Source organism: Xenopus laevis, chromosome 3S (assembly GCF_017654675.1).
Source record: "Xenopus laevis strain J_2021 chromosome 3S, Xenopus_laevis_v10.1, whole genome shotgun sequence".
Lineage (NCBI taxonomy): Eukaryota > Metazoa > Chordata > Amphibia > Anura > Pipidae > Xenopus > Xenopus laevis.
The window spans coordinates 104,902,441-104,927,691 of NC_054376.1; the positions used below are offsets into that span (position 1 = coordinate 104,902,441).

General features: G+C 42.1%; 1 protein-coding gene across 1 annotated transcript in view; it reads left to right on the top strand.

Annotated features, from left to right (window-relative positions):
* tlr22.S (toll-like receptor 22 S homeolog) overlaps window positions 1-24,593 on the top strand; it is a 34,224-nt gene extending 9,631 nt beyond the window's left edge. The window contains exon 2 of the mRNA XM_018256139.2: window positions 21,375-24,593. Within this exon, the coding sequence (XP_018111628.2) occupies window positions 21,375-24,287 (2,913 nt within the window). The 3' untranslated portion in view covers window positions 24,288-24,593. The remainder of the gene's footprint in view (window positions 1-21,374) is intronic.
* Window positions 24,594-25,251: the final 658 nt, after the last annotated feature.

Genomic DNA, 25,251 nt, shown 5'->3' on the forward strand with positions numbered 1-25,251 from the left:
CATATTTATTTTAATTGATTTATTCTGACCATTGTCAGACCTCTGCTACAACTATCAGAACTACTTGTCTATTAGGTGGTATTTTAGGGGATCCATTTTTCTTGTTCTCAGAATGTGCAGTGTTCCCAATGCATTTGTGTGTTTGGATATACAGGCGAGTATAAGGATTTTGAGTTTTATTCATGTTTTATTATTCTGAAGAGATGCGTGTGTGTGTGTCTGGTAAATATATCCCCATTAACTTTGCTTTACCCTAAAGATTGTGCCCAAAGGGCATATAAGGAAGGAAGGGAGTAAATTCCCACTTCCTGGCTTATAGTATGACTCATCGCTATCCCAGGTTTGCTTTAATACAGTGAGCTGTAAGATATGATTCTTGAGCCATGTGGCTTCAGGGGACTCTGTCAGAGGCTTTAGTGTTACCCGACCCTCTCTTAAGTGGATTTGAGCCTCCCATGAAGCCATCATTAGTCAGGACTAGTAAGGGGTACCTAGATCCTATAATAGTCACTCTAGGAGAGAAAGCCAGATTACGGCTACCTATATTGAGCAGCTTTGGGCTCCATCGATGAGTGATGGAAGGGACTAGATCCCAAGGACATTGTGACCTATTTAGGGAACCAGAGACAGGGCAAGCAGGACTGAGATGGATCCCCTGGGTATCCCATAAGAAGTGTCCTCAGAGCAAACAGGAGAAACTCTGGGTATATGGATATTTCCCTCCCAAGTGCTATTAGAGGGAAGAGATCTGCTATTGGTCAGCATTGTGTGCATTGATTCTGCAATATATAGTGAATAAAGTACCCCCTCTTGTAAAACATAAGGATATTATAAGTTACCGAGGAGTTTCATGACCATATAAAAACACGAGGCTGAAGTTCCAGGTCATGGAACTACTGATACCCCTTACACTCCTTACACTCAGCAAGTCTTTCACTGGATAAACATGAAGCTTCCGTGTATCAGTAACAAACCAGCATCTTATAATGGCGTGTAAAGTGCATTGCCATGTCTTCATTCACAGACTTGTCAGACATATCCATTCATGTTCTTTTTTCTTTTTCTCTTTTACTTTTTTGCTTTTCAGCTGCTGAATTTACTTTTAGGTGATGCTGACAATTGTTCATCTTTTATCATTGATCGTTCTACTGGGTAATGATCGCGAAAAGCTGCTGTCTGTCTATATATAGTATATTAAAGTATGTGCTTGATACCCTGACTTTCCTCCTGTAGATTCCCAAATTTCCATAGATAGTCAGAAAGGCCTGGTCATTTAAAAGCATTTGCAACATATCCTATAGGCAGGTGCCCCGCGAATTGTTAAGCAGTAATTAGTAGACCAGCAGTTGTTAAAAATAAACAAAGTTATTTTTATTCTTTCAACACAACATGTGAATCCAATTTAACACAATTCTTCAGTCATTCAATATATGGCCACTCTATCCAGGAACCTCCTTTTTACTTACCGGATTTCTTCAGGTATTACCTCTTAAAGTGGACCCGTCACCCAGACACAAAAAGCTGTATAATAGAAGTCCTTTTCAAATTAAACATGAAATCCAATTTCTATTTTTTATTAAAGCATTCATAGCTGTTGTAAGCTCATTTAAACATCTCAGGATTATGAATATTTTTTGGGGGTGATGGGTCCCCTTTAATACCAATGGGCAGCTCCTGTTCCACCGCTGTCAATGGGATCTCACTATCCCACCTGCCCTCAGCAACCCGACGCTCCTCACTGGTGTCCCCTTGCCATTCCGGACAGGACTTTTCATTATGGTCACAGTCCCATAACCCTCTCTTTCACTATCCTGTTTCCTATCACTACATCCCTGACTGGTAGAGGATCTACAGAAAGGCTAGTTCCACTTACTCCTGGTTGGGGCTCGTAACTGCTTGCTATCTTTTTCCTAACTGTCTTGTACACCTAGTGCACCCTATAACATAAATCTCCTAACTCTCCTAACAAAGATGTTCTTCACTGGACCAAGCCCACCTACGAACTGTCACACCCGCGGTTTCTTGCCCCTATTTATACTGTTTTTCTTCCCATTAGTGCTAGTGGCCAGGGTAAAATTTACATCATTACATAATTAATAGACTCTACTGCCCTCTTGTGGCCAAACCCTGTAAACATACTTTTATAACATTACAATTTTCAACATTTAAAACCCATATACACACATAACCGGCATTTTCACATTTACACGGTCATACACTACACTGTTCACATGACATCATTTTTACCCACCTTATAAGCCAATAGCAGTAAACATCCCGGCTCGGTTTATTTTTGGTGGGGGACTTAAATTTGTTTTACCTTATTAGACCCCTTTGTGTTATTACCATTTCCTACATGTCTCATTAAGCCAAACTTTCGGGTGCATTTCAGCACTATCAACAGTGCATTCTTGTATTGTATTGTATTGTATTGTATTGTATTGTATTGCTACTGTACCTTGACAAGAATGCACTTTTGCATATAGTCCAAAATACAAGCTAAAATATGCTTGCTGTTTTTTTGCCAGGAATATGTGGATCCCCTAATATCCTAAAACTTACATCAATGATAGAAAATCCCAGAACTCTCAACTGCAAGAGAGCAACAAAAGTATATGGTGTAGTATTTAGTGCTTCAACTATACACCATGTACTATATGGGGCACATTTACTTAGGGTCGAATATCGAGGGTTAATTAACCCTCGATATTCGACTGTCGAAGTTAAATCCTTCGACTTCGAATATCGAAGTTGAAGGATTTAGCGCAATTCGTTCGATCGAATTATAACCCATCGATCAAACGATTTTCCTTCGATCAGAAATTTGTTAGAAAGCCTATGGGGACCTTCCCCATAGGCTAACATTGATGTTCGGTAGGTTTTAGTTGGCGAAGTAGGGGGTCGAAGTTTTTTTTAAAGAGACAGTACTTCGACTATCGAATGGTCGAACAATTTTTAGTTCGATTTGTTCGATTCGAAGTCGTAGTCGAAGGTCGAAGTAGCCAAAAAAAACGTTCGAAATTCAAAGTATTTTTTCTTCTATTCATTCACTCGAGCTAAGTGTGAGTTGGGAAAACAGGTGCACAAAAATGATTCCCAATTGTCCCAGGGGACTGCAAGGGTTAAAAAAATATTTAATCAAGTAGACCACAACCCAAATCTAAATAAATAATTATATTTTTAACGCTTGAAAATAGACGTGTTTTGCATTTTTGAGCACTTCCCTGCTGTTATATTTTTAGTGAGTTTCATAGTGAAGAGATCAGCGGAATATTGTGGGTGGAAAGAGAGATTCTGATACTCTAATACCCAAGCAGGGGGTCTGTGAGTACCCATATAAATAAGATTCATGGATTTGGGTTGCGGTTTACTCACATACGTATTAGTTCAAACTCGAAATACTACACTATATACTTCTGTTGCTTTCTTGCAGCTGAGAGCACTGGGATTTTCTATCAAAGGCATTGCTCCTTATAGTGTGTGAACAGTTTTTATTAACTGGCATCTCTCAACCTGGTCTATGGTGTATAATGCAGTTACAGAAGCCTGGTGTTCTTTAACATAAAAGTATTAAATCAGTAGATATAATTAGAATTGTAAGCAGCAATTTGTGACAAACATAGCTATGGTGCTGAGTGTATATAGTCACTGCCACTATGTTCTCCATGGGACTATCCATTTTCAGACTTGTGCAGAACATATACTTTTTTACTATAAACTTTATTAGAAAGGGAGAATTGGTTCCTTTATACATGTAGAGTAAGGGTTATTATAAAGTGGGTACTAAAAGCAGCCTGCTCAGCCCCTCCAGACTAAATCAGCAGCTTATTGGCATGAGTATGGGAGCCAACTGATATATGGCTAATATTTAAAAATTCCATTGGACGAGGAAACATTGGCATATTGATGTGTTCCTCCTACAACAGGCCTCATTGTATGATCTGATCATTGGCCCCAGTGTCAAAGATCGGATCAGTCCGATTTGGTCCTGTGTGGTGGCGGCAAAATTAGACCCAGATCCACTTGTTTGGTGAGGAGGTCTCAGTGCATTGACACCTTATGTTAAACATTTCACTTTGTTACAGTTAAACAGCCACTAGATGGCTGCACGTGAACACGCAACCGTCCCATATTTTAATCTGTACTTAATGATAAAAGTGGAAAAAAATATATGTCTATGAAGATTCTCATTTATCCAGGTCATGATAAACAGTATCTAGTAGAATTAAGTCAAAGGCAACTGGACATTTAGAGTTTTTCTTGAAAACGTTTCACCAATCATCCGAGTGGCTCCAAGTTCAACTGAAGAAGCCACTCAGATGAGTGGTGAAATGTTTAAAAGAAAATAAAACTCTTAAAGGGGTTATTTGAGTTGGAATGCAAAAAACTATTTTTTTACAATAAAATCTGAATTTTTTGGGGGGGAAAAAAACCTAGACGTTTTCTAGATTATTTAAACCCTGAGGATCGAAAAAGTCAACTTCAGACCTGCTGAGGTTGTATATGAAGAGGTCCCTATCCTATTTGGAAGTTGCTGGGGTCTGTGCTGGATTTAGCCTGAAAATCTGACTATTTCGGGCATGTTGGGCAAAAATCTAGCAAAACAATCTAGCAATTTGGGGGGGGAAAACGCACAATTCAGATTTTCACTCGATTTTTTCTCGATCCGATTAAATTGTGTTTTTTTTAAATAATAAATAAGGTCTGATCGTGAATTATGGTTTGGTCTGACTTTTTTTTTTATTTAAATACTATGAAAAATTGGGATTTTGAAAAATAAGGCCCTATAGGTAAAACTCCAGTTACCTATGCAGTTTTTATCTGTTATATTTTTCTTGTTTGGATTCTCTGGTTATTAACCTCTTAATGTGTTTCTACATCTGCATGAAGCCAGTGTGTATTCCTGCTCTCTCTGCATCTCTTTGCTTCAGTGCCTTGCACCATTTACTTTGGTCACATTCAGAAATTAAAGTGGTTCCCTTCGTCTTTCTGCATTCTAGCACCTCTTCTATATGTTGAGATAAAAGCTAGCATATGCAACTGCACTCTCCTTTACTATTCTCTTTTCTTTGCACAGATACGTCATTGATTAACAAAAATCACACGTAAGTGTCTGACCCCAATTTTTGATATGAACATTACAGGAGCAATAACAGGGATCATTTTTTAACAATTACCTTTGATCAGTCTACTACTACTACTACAGGTAGAATAACCTAGGTAAATCTAACTGCCTGCTGTGGGTTACTGGACTAAGGCAGTTTTGCCTGCAGTTACCGAATTAGCTCTTTTAACCCTTATTAGTACATTCTAATAAAGGATTAAGTTCAATTGGATGCGTCATGTGTTCTCATGGTACTCGCCCAGCTGTAGCAGTTCTACTCTTGCAGACAAGGATATGTTAGCAGCTACTAGAATTCAGTGATGGTGGGATGAATAATGAGGCAGGAAGCAGACATGGAGCTTTCGCAATAAGTCACAAACACAACGGAGTAAGCTTTCACTTCATTTGCAAGCCGTAACCTGTGGCAAAGTCTCTTCTTTTTTTGTCTTTGCCTCCTCTCTGCTGGGCCTGTTGCTTTTGACAACACATGATTTGAGGTAAGAACTTTTATTTTTAATTCAGCCTCATAATATCTCATCATAAGTTAGGTTGAAAAAAGACACATGTCCATCAAGTTAAGCCTTTAAGTCTATAAATAACCTGCCTAACTGCTAGTGTATTCAGATGAAGACAAAAAAAACCAAAGTCTCTTATCAAAAATTCCTTCCAGGCTCCAAGATGGCAATCGGACCAGTCCCTGGATTAAAGGGGTTGATCACCTTTAAATTAACTTTGAGAATGATGTAGACAGTGATATTCTTAGAAAATTTACAATTGATTTTCTTGTTTTATTATTTGTGGTCTTTGAGTTTTTTAGCTTTTTACTCATCAGCTCTCCAGGTTGCAATTTCAGTAATCTGGTTGCTATGGTCCAAATTACCTTAGTGACCATATATTTATTTGAATAAGAGATTGAAATATGAATAGAAGAGGGCATGAATAGAAAGATGAAAAGTAGCAATGACAATTCATTTGTAGCCTTGTAGAGTGTTTTCTAATTTAGATGGGGTCAGTGAACCCCATTGGAAAGCTGGAAAGAGTCTGAAGAAGAACACAAATAATTCATAGCTATAAAAAATAAATAATGAAGACCAATTGAAAAGCTGCTTAGGATAAGCCATTGTATAACATACTAAAAGTTAACTTAAAGGTGAACCACCCCTTTAACTTGTCTTTAGAGCCATTTTCAATAACCATGTTTTTTATCACTTGGTCAAAAGCCATCCAATCCCTTCTTGTATCTATCTGAACCCTGGTGCTAAGGTTCGGCATGTGGTGGAACGAGTGGACAGATTATTTGGAGGGGCTGGGGATGACCCAGTGGGCTTGGTACACATAGGTACCAATAAAAAAGTTAGAGGAGGTGGTGAAGTCCTCAAGAACTTTAAAAAACTAGGAGTAAAGTTGAGGGCGAAGACTTCCAAGGTAATTTTCTCAGAACTATTATCTGTGCCACGAGCAACGCTAAGCAGACAGTGGGAGCTTAGGGAGATTAATGCATGGCTGAGAAATTGGTGTAGGGAGGAGGGTTTGGGTTTTTGGAGAACTGGGATGATTTCTCAATCAGCTACAGGCTCTTTGCTAGGGATGGGCTGCACCTCAGTGATGATGGTGCAGCTGTTTTGGGGGAGAAGATGGCTAGAGGGTTGGAAAAGATTTTAAACTAGGCATGGGGGGAGGATTCAGTAAAGGATTCTGTGGAAGACAGGTTAGATGAGATAGTGGGAAAAGGAAGGGAAAATGGGGGAGGAGATTTGGTTGGGGGTACTGTTAAGGATAGGGAGGACCACATGTCATATGTTCAATATGGTACCAGTATTAAATGTATGTTTACAAATGCAAGAAGTCTGACTGGTAAAATGGGAGAGCTGGAGGTGCTGGTGCTGGAGGGAAAATATGATGTGATTGGTGTGACCGAAACATGGCTGAATGAGTCGCATGACTGGGCAGTTAATATCAGCGGCTATTCTTTGTTTTGGAGGGACAGAGGCAATAGAAAAGGGAGAGGGGTATGGCTGTTTGTTAAGCAGGATTTAAAAGCTAATATAAAGGACGAGGTGATGTTAGAAAATGAGGGGGCAGAAGTCTTATGGGTGGAGCTCTTCACCGATTGCAAAGAGTCCAGCAAATTAAGTGTAGGAGTATTCTATAGATCCCCTAATGAAAGTGAAGAGGAAGAGGCTAAGCTCCTGATGCAAATAGAAAAAGTCTGCTAGTTTGAGTAAAGTAATGATAATGGGGGATTTTAATTGCCCAGATATTGACTGGAGCAACAGTACTGCCAGATCAGTTAATGGGAACAGGTGTATCAACTTCTTGCATGACAATTTTTTGGCACAGATTGTTGAGGAGCCTACCAGAAAAAATGCTTTACCGGATCCAATGATCTCTAATGACCCAGAAGGTATAGCGAATGTGCAAGTAATTGAACCCCTAGGTAATAGTGATCATAATGTAATATCATTTAATGTCTGGTGCAAAAAACAAATATACACTGGGGCAAGAACCATGAATTTCAGAAAAGCTAATTTTAGTGCCTTAAGGGCTGCCCTTCAGAGCATGGATTGGGGCATTATGTTTTCAGCTAAAATTACAGAACAGAAATGTGGTTTGTCATTTAAAATTATATTAAATCATTACTGTTCTCAATTTATTCCCATAAGAAGTAAACATAGAAGCTCTAAGAATCACCCTATGTGACTTAATATAGAAGTAAAGTTAATAGGAAAGAAGAGAAAGGCATTTAAAAACTACAAATCTATTGAGACAAAAGCTGCATTTAATGAATATAAACACTATAATAAATGTTGTAAAACAGCAAATCGGAAGACAAAGAAATGAGGAGCGCATTGTGGCGGAAGCTAAGACTAACTCCAAAAAGTATATTAAAAAGTATATTAATAGTATATTAATAGTAAAAAGATGCAGGTTGGGAGTGTTGCTCCTTTAAATAATGGTACCAGTATGGTTGTAACAGATACAGAAAAGGCAAATGTGCTAAATCAGTTCTTTTCTTCAGTGTATACAATAGAGAAGTCTGAGTTCCCAGGCTCACTTCATAGCTGCTCAATCTAGGCTGACTCAGGATATTATTAATACAAATTAATGTAAACAAGGCACCAGGGCCAGATAGAATACCACCATGGGTTCTAAAAGAGCTTTGTTCGGTTTTATACCGGCCCCTAATTCTGATTTTCTCTGATTCATCTGGTATGGTAACTTTTGATTGGAGAAAAGCTGATGTCATTCCAATAATTAAAAAAGGATTATGATCTCAGCCTGGCAATTATAGGCCAGTAAGTCTGACATCTGTGGTGGGCAAATTATTTAAAGTCTTGTTAAGGGATCACATTCAAAATCTTGTCCTAGTGAATGGCTTTATGAGCAGCAATCAGCATGACTTTATGAAGGATAGGTCATGTAATAAAAATTGATTGCTTTTTGTGATGAGGTAAGTAAGATGCTGGACAGTGGGTAGCAGTAGATGTGATCTATTTGGATTTTGCTAAGGCGTTTAATACTGTGTCCCACAAATGAATCCTGCAAATCTATGCCCCTTTTAATACAGCTCAAGACTTTATTTGCCCTTGATGCTGCTGTCTGGCATTGCTTGCTTCAGCCAAGTTTATCATCTACAATGACTCCAAGGTCCTTTTCCATAATGGCTTTGCCTAGTGCAGTCCTATTAAGGGAATAAGTTGCTTGGATATTTTTACATCCCAGGTGCATGACCTTACATTTATCAACATTGAATCTCATTTGCCACGTAGCTGCCCAGATTGCCAGTTTGTCAAGATCCTGTTGCAAGGATGCCACATCCTGGATGGAATGAATTGGGTTGCATAGTTTTGTGTCATCTGCAAACACTGATGATACTGAATCATCCTTCCGAGTCCTACCCGAAGGCATGGGCTCCGTTGCCCAAGTGTCCCAGCGAACAGCTTGAACGGATGGGTCCCCCTTCGCTGAAGCTATGGAGGGGCTCACCAACCTGCCCCCCCGAAGGGGTTTGGGGTCATTTGGACTCCCCTTCGCCGAAGCTAGGGGGAGTCCCGTCTACCCTGAGTTCTGCTGAAGCTTCCACCAGGGCGTGTCATGGCCTGGGGTCCAGCCAAAGGACTATGACCCCATCCAGGGTGCTCAAACCAAACACAAAAAAGGTGCTGGAGTGTGCGGTGCAAGGCCATTGATTGCCTTTAGTAAGGCTCCAGCTGGCAGCCGGAAAAAGAAAAAACTTCCCACCCGCCTAATCTGATATATTACTTACAATACCCTCCCCTTAGTCATAAATGAACAAGTTAATAAAAGTGGACCCAATGCAGAACCCTCTGGGACAGTAGTGTAACTATAGGGCACCAACCCTACAAATTAAAATCCCCCATTACTTGCTCCAAACTAGCAGGCTTTTCCATTTGCAACAGGAGTTTAGCCGCTTCCTCTTTACTTACATAAGGGGGTCTATAGCATACTTCTACAATTAATATTGGCAAAAAGCTCTACTCATAAGGCTTCAGGCCCTCAATTTCCATCATCACTTCTTCCTTTATATTGGCTTTAAAAACTACTTAACAAACAGACATACCCCTCCTCCTTTTTGTTGCCTCTGTCCCTCTGAAACAAATTATACCCGCTGATATTAATTGCCCAGTCATGTTACTTATTCGGCCATGTTTCGGCCATGTTGCCCAAACACAATGCCTTTGCAGAAGATAAGAAAAAGTGGTTCTGCATCATAAATCTTTATTCGTCCATAGTTTAAAAAGAAGACAAGTTGTGCACGCTGCTTGACGCGTTTCGGGCGGGAAGCACCCTTAATCATAAGCATAAGGGAACTCTGGGGAAAATGGCACTATATATAGCCGAGGACAATAGTGACATCTGTTGGTGTATTCTCAAATTGAGGTTACATAGCCACAGAAAAAAGGGGCATATTATATTTAATTAGCCTACAGGGAGTATAAAGTGATATACACATAAGGTCATTCCAAATAGTGAAGTTAAAAATGAAAAGTTAGTAAAAAAAAACAGAACAAAGAGACAGCCAAATATATTCAAAACAATTGGATTGTGTTTATACAAAATAGGAGATATTGAATCTGGTATTTAAACCCTGGGGGCTACGTGTATTGAGGGTCAATATCCAATATGCCTCATGGGTGTTTACTATACATAGTAGGTCCCCCCTCTCAGGGGGCACATACTTTTTAAATAATTTTTACCCCTGAATCCGAATTACCCCGATTACTGCATGTACTAAAATGTCTGCCTATATGAAATTAATATCATGTTTCTCTATGGCTGACAAATGCTCCCTAATTCTATCTTTAAGAGGACGAATAGTACGTCAAACATATTGTTTTAAGCACGATTTACATTCCAATAAATACACATGGTTGCTGCAGCAGTTATTGTACATTTGATTTTTGTAAATTTTATCAGTAATGTTCAATTTGAAATTTGAACTAATTGTGATTACATTGCTTGTTTTGCAAGGATATCTCCCACATTTGTAGGTACCCCTAGTCTTCAGCCAGCTATCCGAGGAAGGTAAAGCTGGACTAGATGCTAAACTTGGGGATAATATCTTACCCAATGTAGGAGATCTCCTTGATACAAATTTTAAAGGATTGTTGGACAAAATTTCTTTTAGTATTGGATCATTATAAAGAATTGGGAGATTGGCAGATATCATTATATTCATTACTTTATTCTGTATTGTAATAAATTGGGGTATTACTATCTCCATCTTTTTTGCTATCATCTGACGTTATTCTGTTCTTTTGTTTAGTGCTTGAAATAAGACTGTTCCTATTACATGAACGTGCCTTGAGATAAGCCGATTCGACAATATCAGCAGGATAACCTCTGTCAGTCAATTTTAGTTGGAGAATATCTGATTGTTCATCGTATAATTAGATTGTTGAACAAATGCGTCTAAAACTAAGGAGCTAACTGAACGGGATGCTCATTTTGGTTTGTCAAGGGTAACAACTATCTGCTCTTAAAATAGTATTGACAGCAGTGGGTTTGGTTTCAATCCTGCCTGTGCGCAATTTACCCATTAGTGTGCTATCCAAGAATTCTATGGTTGCAGGATTTTGATTGAAACGATACATTTAAGGAATTGGTATTTAGATAATCCAAAAAAGTATTTCGTTTTTCTGAAGACCCAGACCAAATGAATATAAGATTGTTAATGTAGGGACCATACCAAATGATACAGTCGCTACAAGGATTTGTATCTCCAAATACGTGGGTGCGTTCCCACCAGCCCATGTAAAGATTAGCATAGGATGGTGAGAACGCAGCACCCATTGCTGCTCCACGTCTCTGGAGATAATATGACCCATCAAAATAAAAATAATTATGGATCAATAAGAATTCAAAAGCAAAAAGCAAATACATTTGTGTGAATAAATTTCTGAATTCTGTAACATACTGTCAAGACCGCCGGGAGCGCGAGGAGTCGCGTCCGCTCCCGGCGGCGAAGGATTCAAGATGGCGGCGCCCAGTCAACCCACGTGGGTTCCGACGCCGGCGCCGTGACGTCAGCGCGGCGCGACGGTCGCAGGCGCGCTGACGCTGGCGCAAGGGCGCCAAATTCAAACATAAAAGGACGCCTGAGACGCCAAGATGGTGCCCGAAAATAGGATTCTGTTCCCTGAGAGTTTCCTGGGTTCCCTTGCTGTTTTCCCTACTTATATCTGCCTGATTCCTTGTTGTGACCCTTTGCCTGGACCTGGACTTCGCTGATTCTCTGCCTGCTATTGACCCCCTGCCTGGACTTTGGACTTTGATTATATTCTGCCTGCCTTGTGACCTGTAGCCTGAACCCGATTACCCTTTCTGCTTAATCCCTGGATACCACGATCCTGATCCCTCCTGAGGGGCTTCCTCCTAGATCCGGACTACTCCCCAGAGGGGGCTCCCGGCTCCCTGACATTATTTTCGGGCCATGGATCCTTCTGAGGAAGCCACACCTCATGTCGGACGAGCGCTCCGCGGACTGGCATCCCGCATGGAGGACTACGAAAACCAGCAGGTTCGCATTGGGCAAGCACTCGATGTCCTGCTAGCTCAAGTGCCTTCTGAGCCTTCCACTGCTCCACCTACTGGAGATCCCCCCATGGCGGCAGCCCCTACGAACGCAAGCTACCCGACAGGTGAGCCTCGCATTCCACCTCCCCCTCGCTTCAGTGGGGACCCACAAGCCTGCAGGGGGTTTGCCACGCAATGCCAAATTCAATTTGAGTTCCAACCCACACAGTTTCCTAGTGAGCGTTCCAAGGTGGGGTATGTGATGTCTCGATTGGAAGGCAAGCCACTGGAGTGGGCAACGTCTCTTTGGGAGAAGAATTCCCCGCTGACTTTTGATGTTAAAGACTTTCTCCAAGCTTTTCGTTTAATCTTTGATGCTCCAGGTCGGGTTACGAACGCCCCTGCCCGTCTCTTGCAGCTCCGGCAGGGAAGCCGCAGTGTCAATGACTATGCTATAGACTTCCGAACACTGATGGCGGAGACTTCCTGGTGTGATGACGCTTACAAGGCTGTATACTACCAAGGCCTATCCATCCGCATCAAAGATGATCTCGTCTCCAGAGAGACTCCTGACACCCTGGAAGGGCTGATCGCTCTATCCATTAAAGTGGACACTCGTCTCAGAGAGCACCAGGTGGAGAGAGAGCGCAGCAGACGATTTTCTCCCTTGTTGGCCCCTCGCTTTCAAAGGCCGATTCTGCAAACACCCGCTGTTCCTGTGACTCATGTGTCGACGTCCCCCTTGGAGGAACCTATGCAAGTAGGAAAGACTCGCCTCTCCGAGCAGGAAAGACTCCGAAGACGTATGGCAGGTCTCTGTTTATACTGTGGTGGGCATTCCCATTTTGCCAACGCCTGTCCTGCCAAAGCCAAGAGTTTTGTACCCCGAGGTATGTCTCAGGTTTCTCATGTAGGGGGCATCACTCGAGGTCCTCAGGGAGAAGTATCAAGAAAGTTCACGCAGACTTCTTCTTCCTTTGCAGATTCACCTGGCAAGTAAGTCTATCTTCGAAAGGGCCTTCCTCGACTCCGGAGCGGATGGCAATTTCATGGATGCCTTTTTTGCCGAACGCATGAAGATTCCCCTGCTTCCATTATTCCTATTCACCCCTGCGAATTACCGCCATAGATGACAAACCCCTAGAGTTTGAATTCGTCACAAAGTTCACGGCGGAACTATCTGTACAAGTTGGGGCGCTGCATCAAGAAAAACTTCATTCTTCATCATCCCCTGTCCTTCTACTCCAGTAATATTGGGTCTTCCGTGGTTACGTCTGCATAACCCCACCATAGACTGGTCCACTGGGCAGATCTCTCGTTGGAGTTTATTTTGCCTGCAACATTGCCTTCCGTCAAAACCCCTCGAGAAGGTGAATGTCTCCTCTGCGGAATTAAAGACTTTGCCCTCCACTTACAAGGGATTTTCCGATGTGTTTTGTAAAAAGTCGGCAGAGTTCCTTCCCCCCACATCGCTCCTACGATTGTCCGGTTGAACTCCTGCCAGGAGCTATGCCCCCCAGAAGGGCGCACCTACCCTCTCTCTCCTGCAGAGACTACAGCTATGAAGGAGTACATCCAAGAAAATCTCCAGCGGGGGTTTATCCGCCCTTCTACCTCTCCTGCAGGGGCTGGGTTCTTCTTTGTGGAGAAGAAGGACGGAGGCCTTCGGCCTTGTATAGACTATCGGGGTCTGAATAAGATCACCGTGAAGAACAGGTACCCCCCTGCCCCTGATTGCCGAGCTCTTTGACCAGCTGAAAGGGGCAAAGATTTTCTCCAAGTTGGATCTCCGGGGGGCCTACAACCTCATTCGCATCCGGAGGGTGACGAATGGAAGACGGCATTCAACACTCGGGATGGGCACTATGAATATCTCGTTATGCCTTCGGCCCTATGCAATGCCCCTGCCGTCTTCCAGAGTTTGTTTAATGATGTGTTCCGAGATCTTCCTAGGAAGGTTCGTAGTCGTATACTTGGACGACATCCTGATCTTTTCCAAGGACCTTGAAAGTCATCGCTCCCAGGTGAAGGAGGTACTCTCTCGTCTGAGGAAGAACTCTCTCTTCGCCAAGTTGGAGAAGTGTGTCTTCGAGGTATCCAAGATCCCCTTCCTAGGATACATTATCTCTCCAGAGGGATTTGAGATGGACCCCGTGAAGGTGTCGGCCATCCAGGAGTGGCCTCTCCCACTGAGTACCAAGGCAATCCAGAGGTTCATCGGATTTGCTAATTATTATCGACAGTTCATCCGGGGGTTCTCTTCCCGCATTGCACCTATCCTGGCCCTCATCCGGAAAGGGGGTAAACCCAGCCTGTGGCCTCAATCCGCCATAGAAGCCTTTCAGTCCTTGAAAGAGGCCTTCACGTCCGCTCCTGTTCTCCGACATCCCAATCCTGCACTACCCTTCTGCATCGAAGTCGATGCTTCTGAAGTCGGAGCCGGAGCTATCCTGTCTCAGAGACACTCCACTGATGGAAAATTGCACCCCTGTGCGTTTTTCTCCAAGAAGTTCTCATCCGCAGAGCAGAACTATGATGTCGGAAATCGAGAACTCTTAGCAGTCAAGCTTGCCCTTGAAGAATGGCGTCACCTCCTGGAGGGCTCTGAAATTCCTGTCCAGATTTTCACAGATCACAAGAATCTGGAGTTTATACAGTCCCTCAGAGGCTAAATCCCAGACAAGCCAGGTGGGCCCTTTTCTTTTCCCGTTTTAACTTTGTTTTGACTTATCGCCCAGGTTCCAAGAATCTGAAAGCCGATGCCTTGTCTCGTAGCTTCACTCCGGTGGATCGTGACCCTGAGAGGCAGGAGCCAATCATTCCACCAGTCAAGATCATTGCCTCTCTGTATCCCCAATTTGCCGACCAGATTCTGGCTGGGCAGTCCTCGGCTCCTCAAGATACTCCGATTGGCATGGCCTTCGTCCCTCCAGAACTTCGCCTGGCCATCCTGCAACAAACCCACTGCTCCAGACAAGCTGGACATCCTGGTCCGGCCAAGACCCTTGAACTCTTGAGGCGCCTAGTCTGGTGGCCTGATATCCGCAAGGATGTAAAGGACTTTGTGGCTGCTTGTAATGTCTGTGCCACTTCTAAGCCTAGCCATTCCCGCCCCAGCGGGTTGTTACAGCCTTTGCCGGTTCCCTCTCGTTCCGTGGACGCACCTCTCTATGGACTTTATTGTCGAACTTCCTCCCTCCGGTGGGAATACTGTGATCTGGGTTGTCAATTGACCGCTTCAGCAAAATGGCCCCATTTCATCCCTTTGAAGAAGTTACCCTCTGCGGTGGAATTATCCCAACTCTTTATTAAGTACATCTTCCGCCTGCATGGTTTTCCGGTGGAGATCGTCTCCGACAGAGGCACCCAGTTTACCGCCAAGTTCTGGCGTTCTCTATGTAAAGACTTGGGAATAACACTTAAATTTTCATCTGCCTACCACCCGCAGACGAATGGGGCAGCTGAACGTGTGAACCAAGCCTTAGAACAGTTCCTGAGGAACCACGTGTCTCTTTGCCAGGACGATTGGTCTGACCTCCTCCGTGGCAGAGTTTGCTCATAATAATGCATGTCATTCCTCCACAGGAAGGTCTCCATTTATGGTGTGTATGGACAGCACCCTCAAGCCTTTCCTCAGGACTTCGTGTTGTCGGACGTCCCGGCTGCAGATGATCTGACAGCCCATATGCTTGCTATTTGGGCTGCAACCAAGTCTAATCTGGAGAAGTGTGCTCTAGTCCACAAGGCTTTCGCGGATCGCCGTAGAAGGCCCTCTCCTCCCTACAAGGTGGGTGATAATGTCTGGCTCTCTTCCAGGAATATTCGCTTGAAGGTGCCATCTCCCAAGTTGGGTCCGAAGTTCCTGGGTCCGTTCCCCATCTTGGAGATAATTAACCCCGTAGCCATCAGACTTCAACTCCCACCAGAGATGAGAATCCCCAACGTGTTCCACGTCTCCCTGGTGAAGCCCACCGTCTCCAACCGTTTCTCTGGTGTCCAATCTCCTCCTCCTGCTGTCTCTGTGGAGGGTCAACAAGAATTCGAGGTGGAGAGAATCCTTGATTCCAGAATCTCCAGAGGGTCCCTTCAGTACCTCATCCATTGGAAGGGCTTTGGCCCCGAAGAATGCTCTTGGGAGGGACATCGTGATGTGCATGCTCCTCGTTTGGTAAGAGACTTCCACTCCAAGTTTCCCCAGAAACCAAGTCCCGGTGGTCCTGAGGCCCCCCGTGAGGGGGGGGGTACTGTCAAGACCGCCGGGAGCGCGAGGAGTCGCGTCCGCTCCCGGCGGCGAAGGATTCAAGATGGCGGCGCCCAGTCAACCCACGTGGGTTCCGACGCCGGCGCCGTGACGTCAGCGCGGCGCGACGGTCGCAGGCGCGCTGACGCTGGCGCAAGGGCGCCAAATTCAAACATAAAAGGACGCCTGAGACGCCAAGATGGCGCCCGAAAATAGGATTCTGTTCCCTGAGAGTTTCCTGGGTTCCCTTGCTGTTTTCCCTACTTATATCTGCCTGATTCCTTGTTGTGACCCTTTGCCTGGACCTGGACTTCGCTGATTCTCTGCCTGCTATTGACCCCCTGCCTGGACTTTGGACTTTGATTATATTCTGCCTGCCTTGTGACCTGTAGCCTGAACCCGATTACCCTTTCTGCTTAATCCCTGGATACCACGATCCTGATCCCTCCTGAGGGGCTTCCTCCTAGATCCGGACTACTCCCCAGAGGGGGCTCCCGGCTCCCTGACACATACACATAATGGCCTCCAAACCTTTAGCATGTGGGATGTCAACCCAAATGGCAAGACCCTCATTAAAGGGATACTGTCATGGAAAAACATGTTTTTTCCAAAACACATCAGTTAATAGTGCTGCTCCAGCAGAATTCTGCACTAAAATCCATTTCTCAAAAGAGCAAACAGATTTTTTAGACATGGGGCTAGACATTTTGTCAGTTTCCCAGCTGCCCCAGTCATATGACTTGTGCCTGCACTTTAGGATGGAGTTACTTTCTGTCAGGCTGTTATTTCTCCTACTTAGTGTAACTGAATCAGTCTCAGTGGTACTTGGCTTTTACTATTGAGTGCTGTTCTTAGATCTTCCAGGGAGCTGTTATCTTGTGTTAGGGAGCTGCTATCTTGTTACCTTACTATTGTTCTGTTGTTTGGCTGCTGGGGGGGGGGCGATATCACTCCAACTTGCAGTACAGCAGTAAAGAGTGATTGAAGTTTATCAGAGCACAAGTCACATGACTGGAGGCAGGCTTGGATTTGTGAAAACCTAAAACACTGGGAATGCGCTGGAGATACAATAATTTTTAAAATTTGCTGTGCGCCAATCCCCATTGCTCCTGTCCCCCTGGAAGGGACAGGGGCGACGAACGGTAGTGGGCTTAGGGGCGCCAACTATGTAAATCCGGCCCTGACTGGAGGCAGCTGGGAAATTGACAATATGTCTAGCCCCATGTCAGATTTCAAAATTGAATATAACAAAATCTGTTCTTTTGAAAAATAGATTTCAGTGCAGAATTCTGCTGGAGCAGCACCAATAACTGATGCGTTTTGAAAAAAACATGTTTTCCCATGACAGTATCCCTTTAAGGGAACCAATGCTAGACACTATTGGTCTACTTTGGGGGTGTGATAAAGATTTATGAATTTTTGGGAAGGGATGGAAGATTGGAATAATGGGAAATTCCCAGAGTAAAAAAGACATATCTTTTATATCTACAACCCCCAAGGAAACACCAAATTTAACAAGGCTGGCAAGTTCTGATTGAAATTACAACGTAGGATTACTACTTACTTTAGTGTAGGTGTCAATGTCAGATAGTTGTCATGTGGCTTCAAGAATATAGTCAGTGGTGTTCATAACTACTACTGACCTACCTTTGTCCGCTTGGCGGATGGTGATATGTGTATTGTCATGAAGTTCTTTAAGAACTGTCCTGTCTGTTATGCAGAAGTTGGAGGACTCTCTGGGATTTCTATTTCTGTTTTTTATTAATGCCTTTGCACCCTTAGCAATCCTCTGTGCAAACTGTGCTCTAGGTTTCTACAAGTGAAAGAGGCAAGGAAAGGGTTACTTAGGCAGTTATTCTCATACTCCTGTAAAGTGATGACTCAGAGTTGGTCAGGCTGTAGGATGGAGCAAGGGGAAGTTTACTTGTGTGGTAAGTACTTACATCACTGGTAGCCAAGCCTGATCTGCACTAACTCTCTAAAGCCAATGTCACACTAAGGGTTTTCTCTCTAGGCAGAAAAATACTGGTGGACAAAATATCAATGACGCTCAATCACACACCATGCAGTACAGTCATTTCTATAGTGGCACCCAAGGGCTTGTGCCTAGAGCAGCAGATTTAGGATCTTAGATGCCAATATAGCTGCAGTCTGGTTTTACTGCAAGTAATAGGTTTTACTTGTGGCAATCTTAATGTTATGAAAACTATTTCTCAGGAGATACAGTATAAATGGGCATCAGTGGGTTAGATGGCCTCTTTTAACCTTCTTTTTTCTGACAAAAAGGAGTGATCTTTACTCAAACACATAAATAAATATGGAATGGCCCTAAAGGGCATTCACCAACAGCAAAAATTATATGTCATATGGTAGAGTCCTGCAGCGGGTCGGGTACCCGCGGGTTACTCGAAAAAACCTGCGTTACTCGGCAGGTCGCGGGTTTTCAGGTCGCGGGTCGGGCTGCGGGTCTTCTCAATAGCGATTACTCCTTTTTTCTGATCACACCTACTTCCAATGATGTCAGTTCCGGTTTACAACGACAGCACTTCCTGATTCTTGAAGGTCAGCGGGTCCGGTTTGCGGATAAGGTACTTTGTGTCGGGTCGGTTAGCTGGTCCAAGCGGGTAAGAATGCGAGTTGCAGGTCCGGTTTGCGGATTGCAGGTTGCGGGTTCCAAAAAATGGACTCTATCATATGGGTTAACTATAACCTTAGTTTTAAATTACTATATCTTATCTTTCAGATTTAGTCTAAATGCAACAGTAGTGCCCAAGTCCAAATGAAAGATAACTTATTCTTCCAAATCTATATTTTATGGGCTCATTTGGGGACCACGTGAGTTCCCACAGACAGATTCATATATTTTGTGTATATTCACCTAAAGGAATCAGAAACAAAAGACAGCTGATTTCAACTATGTTTCCTGAAAAAAGCACATATGTCCCCAGAATCACGGTACTATGAGTCAGTGATCAGTGTTTATTACTGCCCCAAGCCCAATTATGTGATAACATAGTTTATATATATATATTGTATATACAGCTGTTGGCATTCACTTTTTTTTTTACTTTGTGACACATCTCAGAGAAGCAGACTGCAGAACAAGGCACTTTTGAGGTTAACCTCACAGGTAGAAATACAGTAATCCTCTGAGTTTTGTTCAGCAGCCAAAAATATGCATTGTGGGATATTGTGGCATATAATATGTTCCTAAAGGGCAGTGAATGTCACAAGGTAAAATAAACCCTTATAACGCTGGTAACCACAGAAATTGGAAATGCTTTATACTTTTACTTTTATATGCTGCACATACAGTAGTTCGTGTATAGCCTTTGGCCATGTTGTAGTTTTTTTCCTTTTAATTCAGTTCATGACAGTCACAGGTTTCCTCTGAGCACATCTATGTTATCCCATGACCAGTTATTGGATGGTGGACATGCAGGGCATGTTAAAACTGTTTCCCACTCCAGGTTGAGGATATTGGTTCACCCCACATGCAGCAATGGTTCCAAGGGGGTCTTGCAGATGTTTTTGAAGTTTTGGGAGCATGTCAATTTAATAGAGAAGAGTGGATTAATACTATAGAGGAAGCTGACCTCATAGAGGGCCCAGGGAACCGGGGGGACCAGATCACAGGGTCTGCTTCCTCTTTAGCTTTACTAAAGCCCCCCTCCCATGCCACAATCTTACCTTCCCAGTGCAAGCAGGGGACGCAAGCAGGCAAGTGAGTGGGCAGGTTGAAAGTGGGCCAGGTAGGTGCTTTACTAGGTAGGTCACTTTAATCAGTGCATGCGAGCAAGCCATCAAGGGGCAGGGATGGGGGTTGCCGAGCTCCTCCAGTTTTTTTTTGGGGAGAGAGGCCATGCAACGTTAAGCCACTATTGGTGAGCCAAAACCATTTGCCACATGTCCCATGCATAATGATGTAACGTATAGCAGGTGGTCAGGACTTATCAAAGAAATTTGTCTTGGCAGTGCTGGAAAGCTTAAATAGTCTTTAAAAGTCTTAAATATTTACAGTTTACATTTACAATTTTATGGTTATTCACATTTTTAGACTGAAATCAGAGAGTCAACAACTGACAGTTAACACAAGGGTTGTTGGGGTCGCTGACACTATTATCTTCATATATCTACAAAACCACAAAAAAATTGAATAATAATGTAAAGTTAAATATTCTCAGAGGAGTAATTCAAACATCAATAAATCTTTTGGGTTCAGATCCTCTTTAAGGGGCCAACTGTTGATTGCATTAGAGGACATTATAGACAAATAGTAGATCTTTTTCAAATAAAATAGATCAGCGCATGGAGGCCACCCCTTTAGACTAGAAGAAAATAACTTTTTATTTGAAGCATTGTAGGTGGTTCTTCACAGTCAGGACAGTGAGGTTGTGGAATGCACTGCCGGGTGATGTTGTGATGGCTGATTCAGTTAATGCCTTTAAGAATGGCTTGGATGATTTCTTGGACAGACATAATATCCAAGGCTTTTGTGATACTAAAATCTATTAGATATGGGTTTAATATATAGTTTATGTGAGTGTATGGAGGGGTCTCTTTGAGTGTCTGTATGTATGGATGCTGGGTTTCATTTGGAGGGGTTGAACTTTTTCAACTTAACTATGTAACTATATTCGAAACGGACTCAAAATTCACTTTGCACATTCATCTGTGTCAGTTAAAAGATTATATCTGAATCCATGGATGTTCTTTTCATCTAAGTTCTTTATTTGATCACAACCCCCTTGCTTTGATGAAGTTTATATGACTAGATGGGAAAAGCACAGTGTTACCAAATATCTGCTATACACTATATAGTTCCTTTTATTTAGCTTCATAGAAGATTAATATGTTGTAATTCATATGAAAAGAGAACTAGAGTCCTGTAATGCAATAAATATTTCTTTCTTTCAACAGGGAACAGAGTTGCATCTCCATCCGCAACAGTAAACAAGATCCAAGTCACCTACATTTGTATAAAAACAAAAGAAATATTTGTGGCAGTTGTTTGGCTTCCACACAATAGTCCTCCTAGTAGCACCGTGTGTATCTATAGCTAATTGTATCATTTGGCTGAAGCTGCAGTTTAAGATGTGGTTTCCATTATTAAATTGCCTTGTGCTGTTTCATTTGGTTACAAGGGGCGGCTCATATGCAATTAAAGGCTGTGAAGTTCACAGGCAGTACAATCTGAAGGTTCTCTGCTACAATAGGAATTTATCCAAGGTCCCACCACAGCTTCCAGTGCTCACCTTCATGCTCGACCTTTCCCAGAATAATATCAAGTCCATAAATCAAGCAGACTTCCATAATCTTACTATCCTTCAAAAACTGAACATTTCTGACAACTGTATCCAATATATAGAGAATGGTACCTTTAGCAAAATGGCTGCTCTGGAGCTTCTCAACCTTACGAGAAACAGGATTGGCTCTCTGTCAAGTCACACATTCAAAGGATTGCAAAACCTAAGCACTCTTTTACTGGATAATAACAATATTGTTACCATAGAGTCCAAGGCTTTTTCACATTTGTTCAACCTTAAAACCCTCAGTCTTTCCTTCAACAGTTTGTACCAACTGAAGTCTCTAAACCCGGTTTTTCAAATCAGGACCCTCAGGGAGATAAATATAGCAAACTGTAGCCTACAAACATTTTCCACTGAGGACATAGTAAATGTTTCTGCCTCCCTTCAATCAATTGATGCATCCAGAAATCCATTTTCAGTTATCAGTTTCACAACCAATATCTTACAGAACCTTACTACCCTGGATATATCTTTCACTCAGCGGCCCATTTTATGGTATGTTAAAGAACCTTGCTTCTTGAGGGGGCTGAAGAAGTTAAATATTAAAGGGAATACTATAAAACCATCAGCTATAATGGATATAATTAAAAATCTATCATGTAGCTCTCTTGAAGAACTGAACCTAGGTTACTTAAACCTAACAGACTCTGATAATCTTATCCAAGAGCTATGCCTTAGAAACCCAGAGCTTCAAATACTCAAACTTATGGGTAACTGGTATACAGAATTTAAAAACAATACATTTCAAAACTGCAGTTTTGTGAAAGTGTTAGATTTAGCTCACAATAGAGTGCATCATGCACCTGGGTCTACTTTTCAGCATCTTACCTCTATCAGAGAGCTGTCTCTAGCCAATAATTCACTAGATGCTCTACCTGGTGATCTTCCTTTGATGACCTCCTTGCAAAAGCTGAACCTCAGTTACAACCATCTAAATGAGGTCACTTTAAATAAGTCTAACAGCACTTTAAAGGAACTTGACTTATCTGGAAATAAAATGACATTTTTTACTGCCTCAGCACAAGGAAACTGGAGTCTCCAAGACTTGAATCTGAGAGAAAATTATCTTTTAGATATTACTCATTCTTTTGCATCTAGTTTATCCATGCTGCAGAGGCTCACACTCAGTAAGAATAAATTAAGCTCTCTTTCAATCCATACTTTTGAGTATTTAACCCTTCTAAAGCATCTCAATCTTGCCGACAATCAGATAGAGGTGATAGACCCTGGTGCCTTTTATGGTCTTGACAACCTGTACACGTTGATAATGGGTAGTAACAAGATAACAAGGAACACACTCCACAATATGACTTTCCAAGGTTTGGGATCGCTTCATGAGCTACAACTTTTTGGCAACTATCTTTACTACGATTCTTCAAAATTTCTTGATACTGTACCATTCTTTCCATTAAAGTCTTTAAAGATGATCACCCTGAACAGTCAAGGTCACAACGGAATGCAGAATTTACCTATCAACTTCTTTGAAGGTCTGGTAGCATTAGAAAAGATCCATGCAGGCCATTTAGCCTTGTCTAGCATTGACTCGAGAACATTTTCATACACTCCATGGCTGAAAGAACTTGATATCAGTGAAAATCCCTTCAAGAGTCTTGATCCATTTTTGTTAAAAAATGCTCAATATCTCACGGAACTTCATATAAGTCAAACTCATTTGGAATCACTGGATTTTCTTATTCACTCAAATATGACCCATCTAATGCTTCTCCGTGCAGAAGGTAACCAGCTGAATTCATTCACTGCTCAACAACATGCAGCTTTGCCATCTCTGAGATTCTTGGACCTCCGTAACAACCCACTGACATGCAACTGTGACAATCAGTGGTTTATAGACTGGGTATACAATGATACCAAAACCCAAGTCCTTCATTTCTATGAGTACACATGTGCTTATCCACCAGCTGCAAAGAATACCAAACTTTCAGCTTTCAAAATTTCTTCCTGTAGGTTAGACGATACTTTTATTTTGTTTCTTACTTCAACCCTGTTCATCTCTACTTTTTTGATTTCTGCAACTGTTTGGAATTTTTGGAGATGGCACGTGATTTATGCCTACTACATTACCCTTGCTTATCTCTATAACAGAAAGTGGCAAGGGAAGAAACGAAAATGTAAATATGATGCTTTCATATCTTACAACTGCCATGACGAGAAATGGGTCTTCGGTCAACTTGTTCCTAATCTAGAAGGGAGATATAACTGGAGGCTTTGTCTCCATCACAGAGACTTTGAACCAGGCAAAGCTATAGTTGATAACATTGTTGATGGCATCTACAGCAGCAGGAAAACCATCTGCGTTATCAGCAGGCACTATTTAGAGAGTGAATGGTGTTCAAAAGAAATCCAGTTGGCCAGTTTCCGTCTCTTTGAAGAACATACAGATGTTCTGATTCTGTTGTTTCTGGAACAAATTCCTGATCACCAGCTTTCCCCCTACCACCAGATAAGGAAAGTTATAAAAAAGAAGACGTACTTAATATGGCCAAGAGAGAGAAATGCCACCTGCGTGTTCTGGTATAGGGTGAGTCAGGCATTGCAGACTGAAGAAAGAGAAGAGGATCTAAACTGCCTGCTGTAGGCTCCGTGTCCTAAAAACTGCTGCATTTACATAGGACAAATCAAAGTCTATTCAACAATTTTGTTCTGTATGAGAAATATATTACAGTTGGCTTTAACTACTACTCAAGTACTCAGTCTGTATTAGAAGTATTATACTTTATGTTTAGTGGTGTACTGTATAATTTATTATTGCAATACATAAAGGTATTTAACATATGCCTAATCAATAAGGGTTGTGCTGTCAAACTGCCTTTTAGTTAAAGGGGAACTCCGGCTTCCAAACCAAAATTTGATAAACATGCCCACATAAGACAGAAACCCCTAATATATCCATCACAGTTACCTGTTTTTTTTTCAAAAAAGTATGAATAAATGCCATTCTCTATGCTGGAATCCAGCTGTTTAACAGTTCTTCTCTTTCTGCATCATTTGAAATCCTGGCAGGGAAGGAGGGACTAAACACTGATGTTACAAATTGTAACAACTTCTGCACAGCTTACAGACAGCATGCAGGAACTACATAACCCACAATGCATTGCACTGGGATGTTCAGTTCCTTGAAATCATGTGTGCAAGGAATTGTGGGGTTTGGAGGATGCAGGCCAAGGACAGATGGCTGTTGATACAAAGTAACAGTAGTCAGCCAGCTCAGCAAAGTAGTCAGACAGATCAGCAGGAGAGCAGGGGCTAGGCTTAGGGAACTGTCAGAAACCATTAAAAATCATGAACAGTCTGCATATTTTTTAATTGATGTATATTGCAAAGTTGTTGGAAATTATGTTTACTTTTTCAAAAGGCTTAAGTTAAGTTTTTGTGGAGTTCCCCTTTAAACTAGTTCACTAGGCAGAATCATAATAATAATACTAACAATAATAAATGATGGATATTATATATATGGTATTATATATATATATATATATATACATACAATTACATATGCCACAGATAAAGTTATACTTCAATGTTGTAGAGAACTTTTAAGT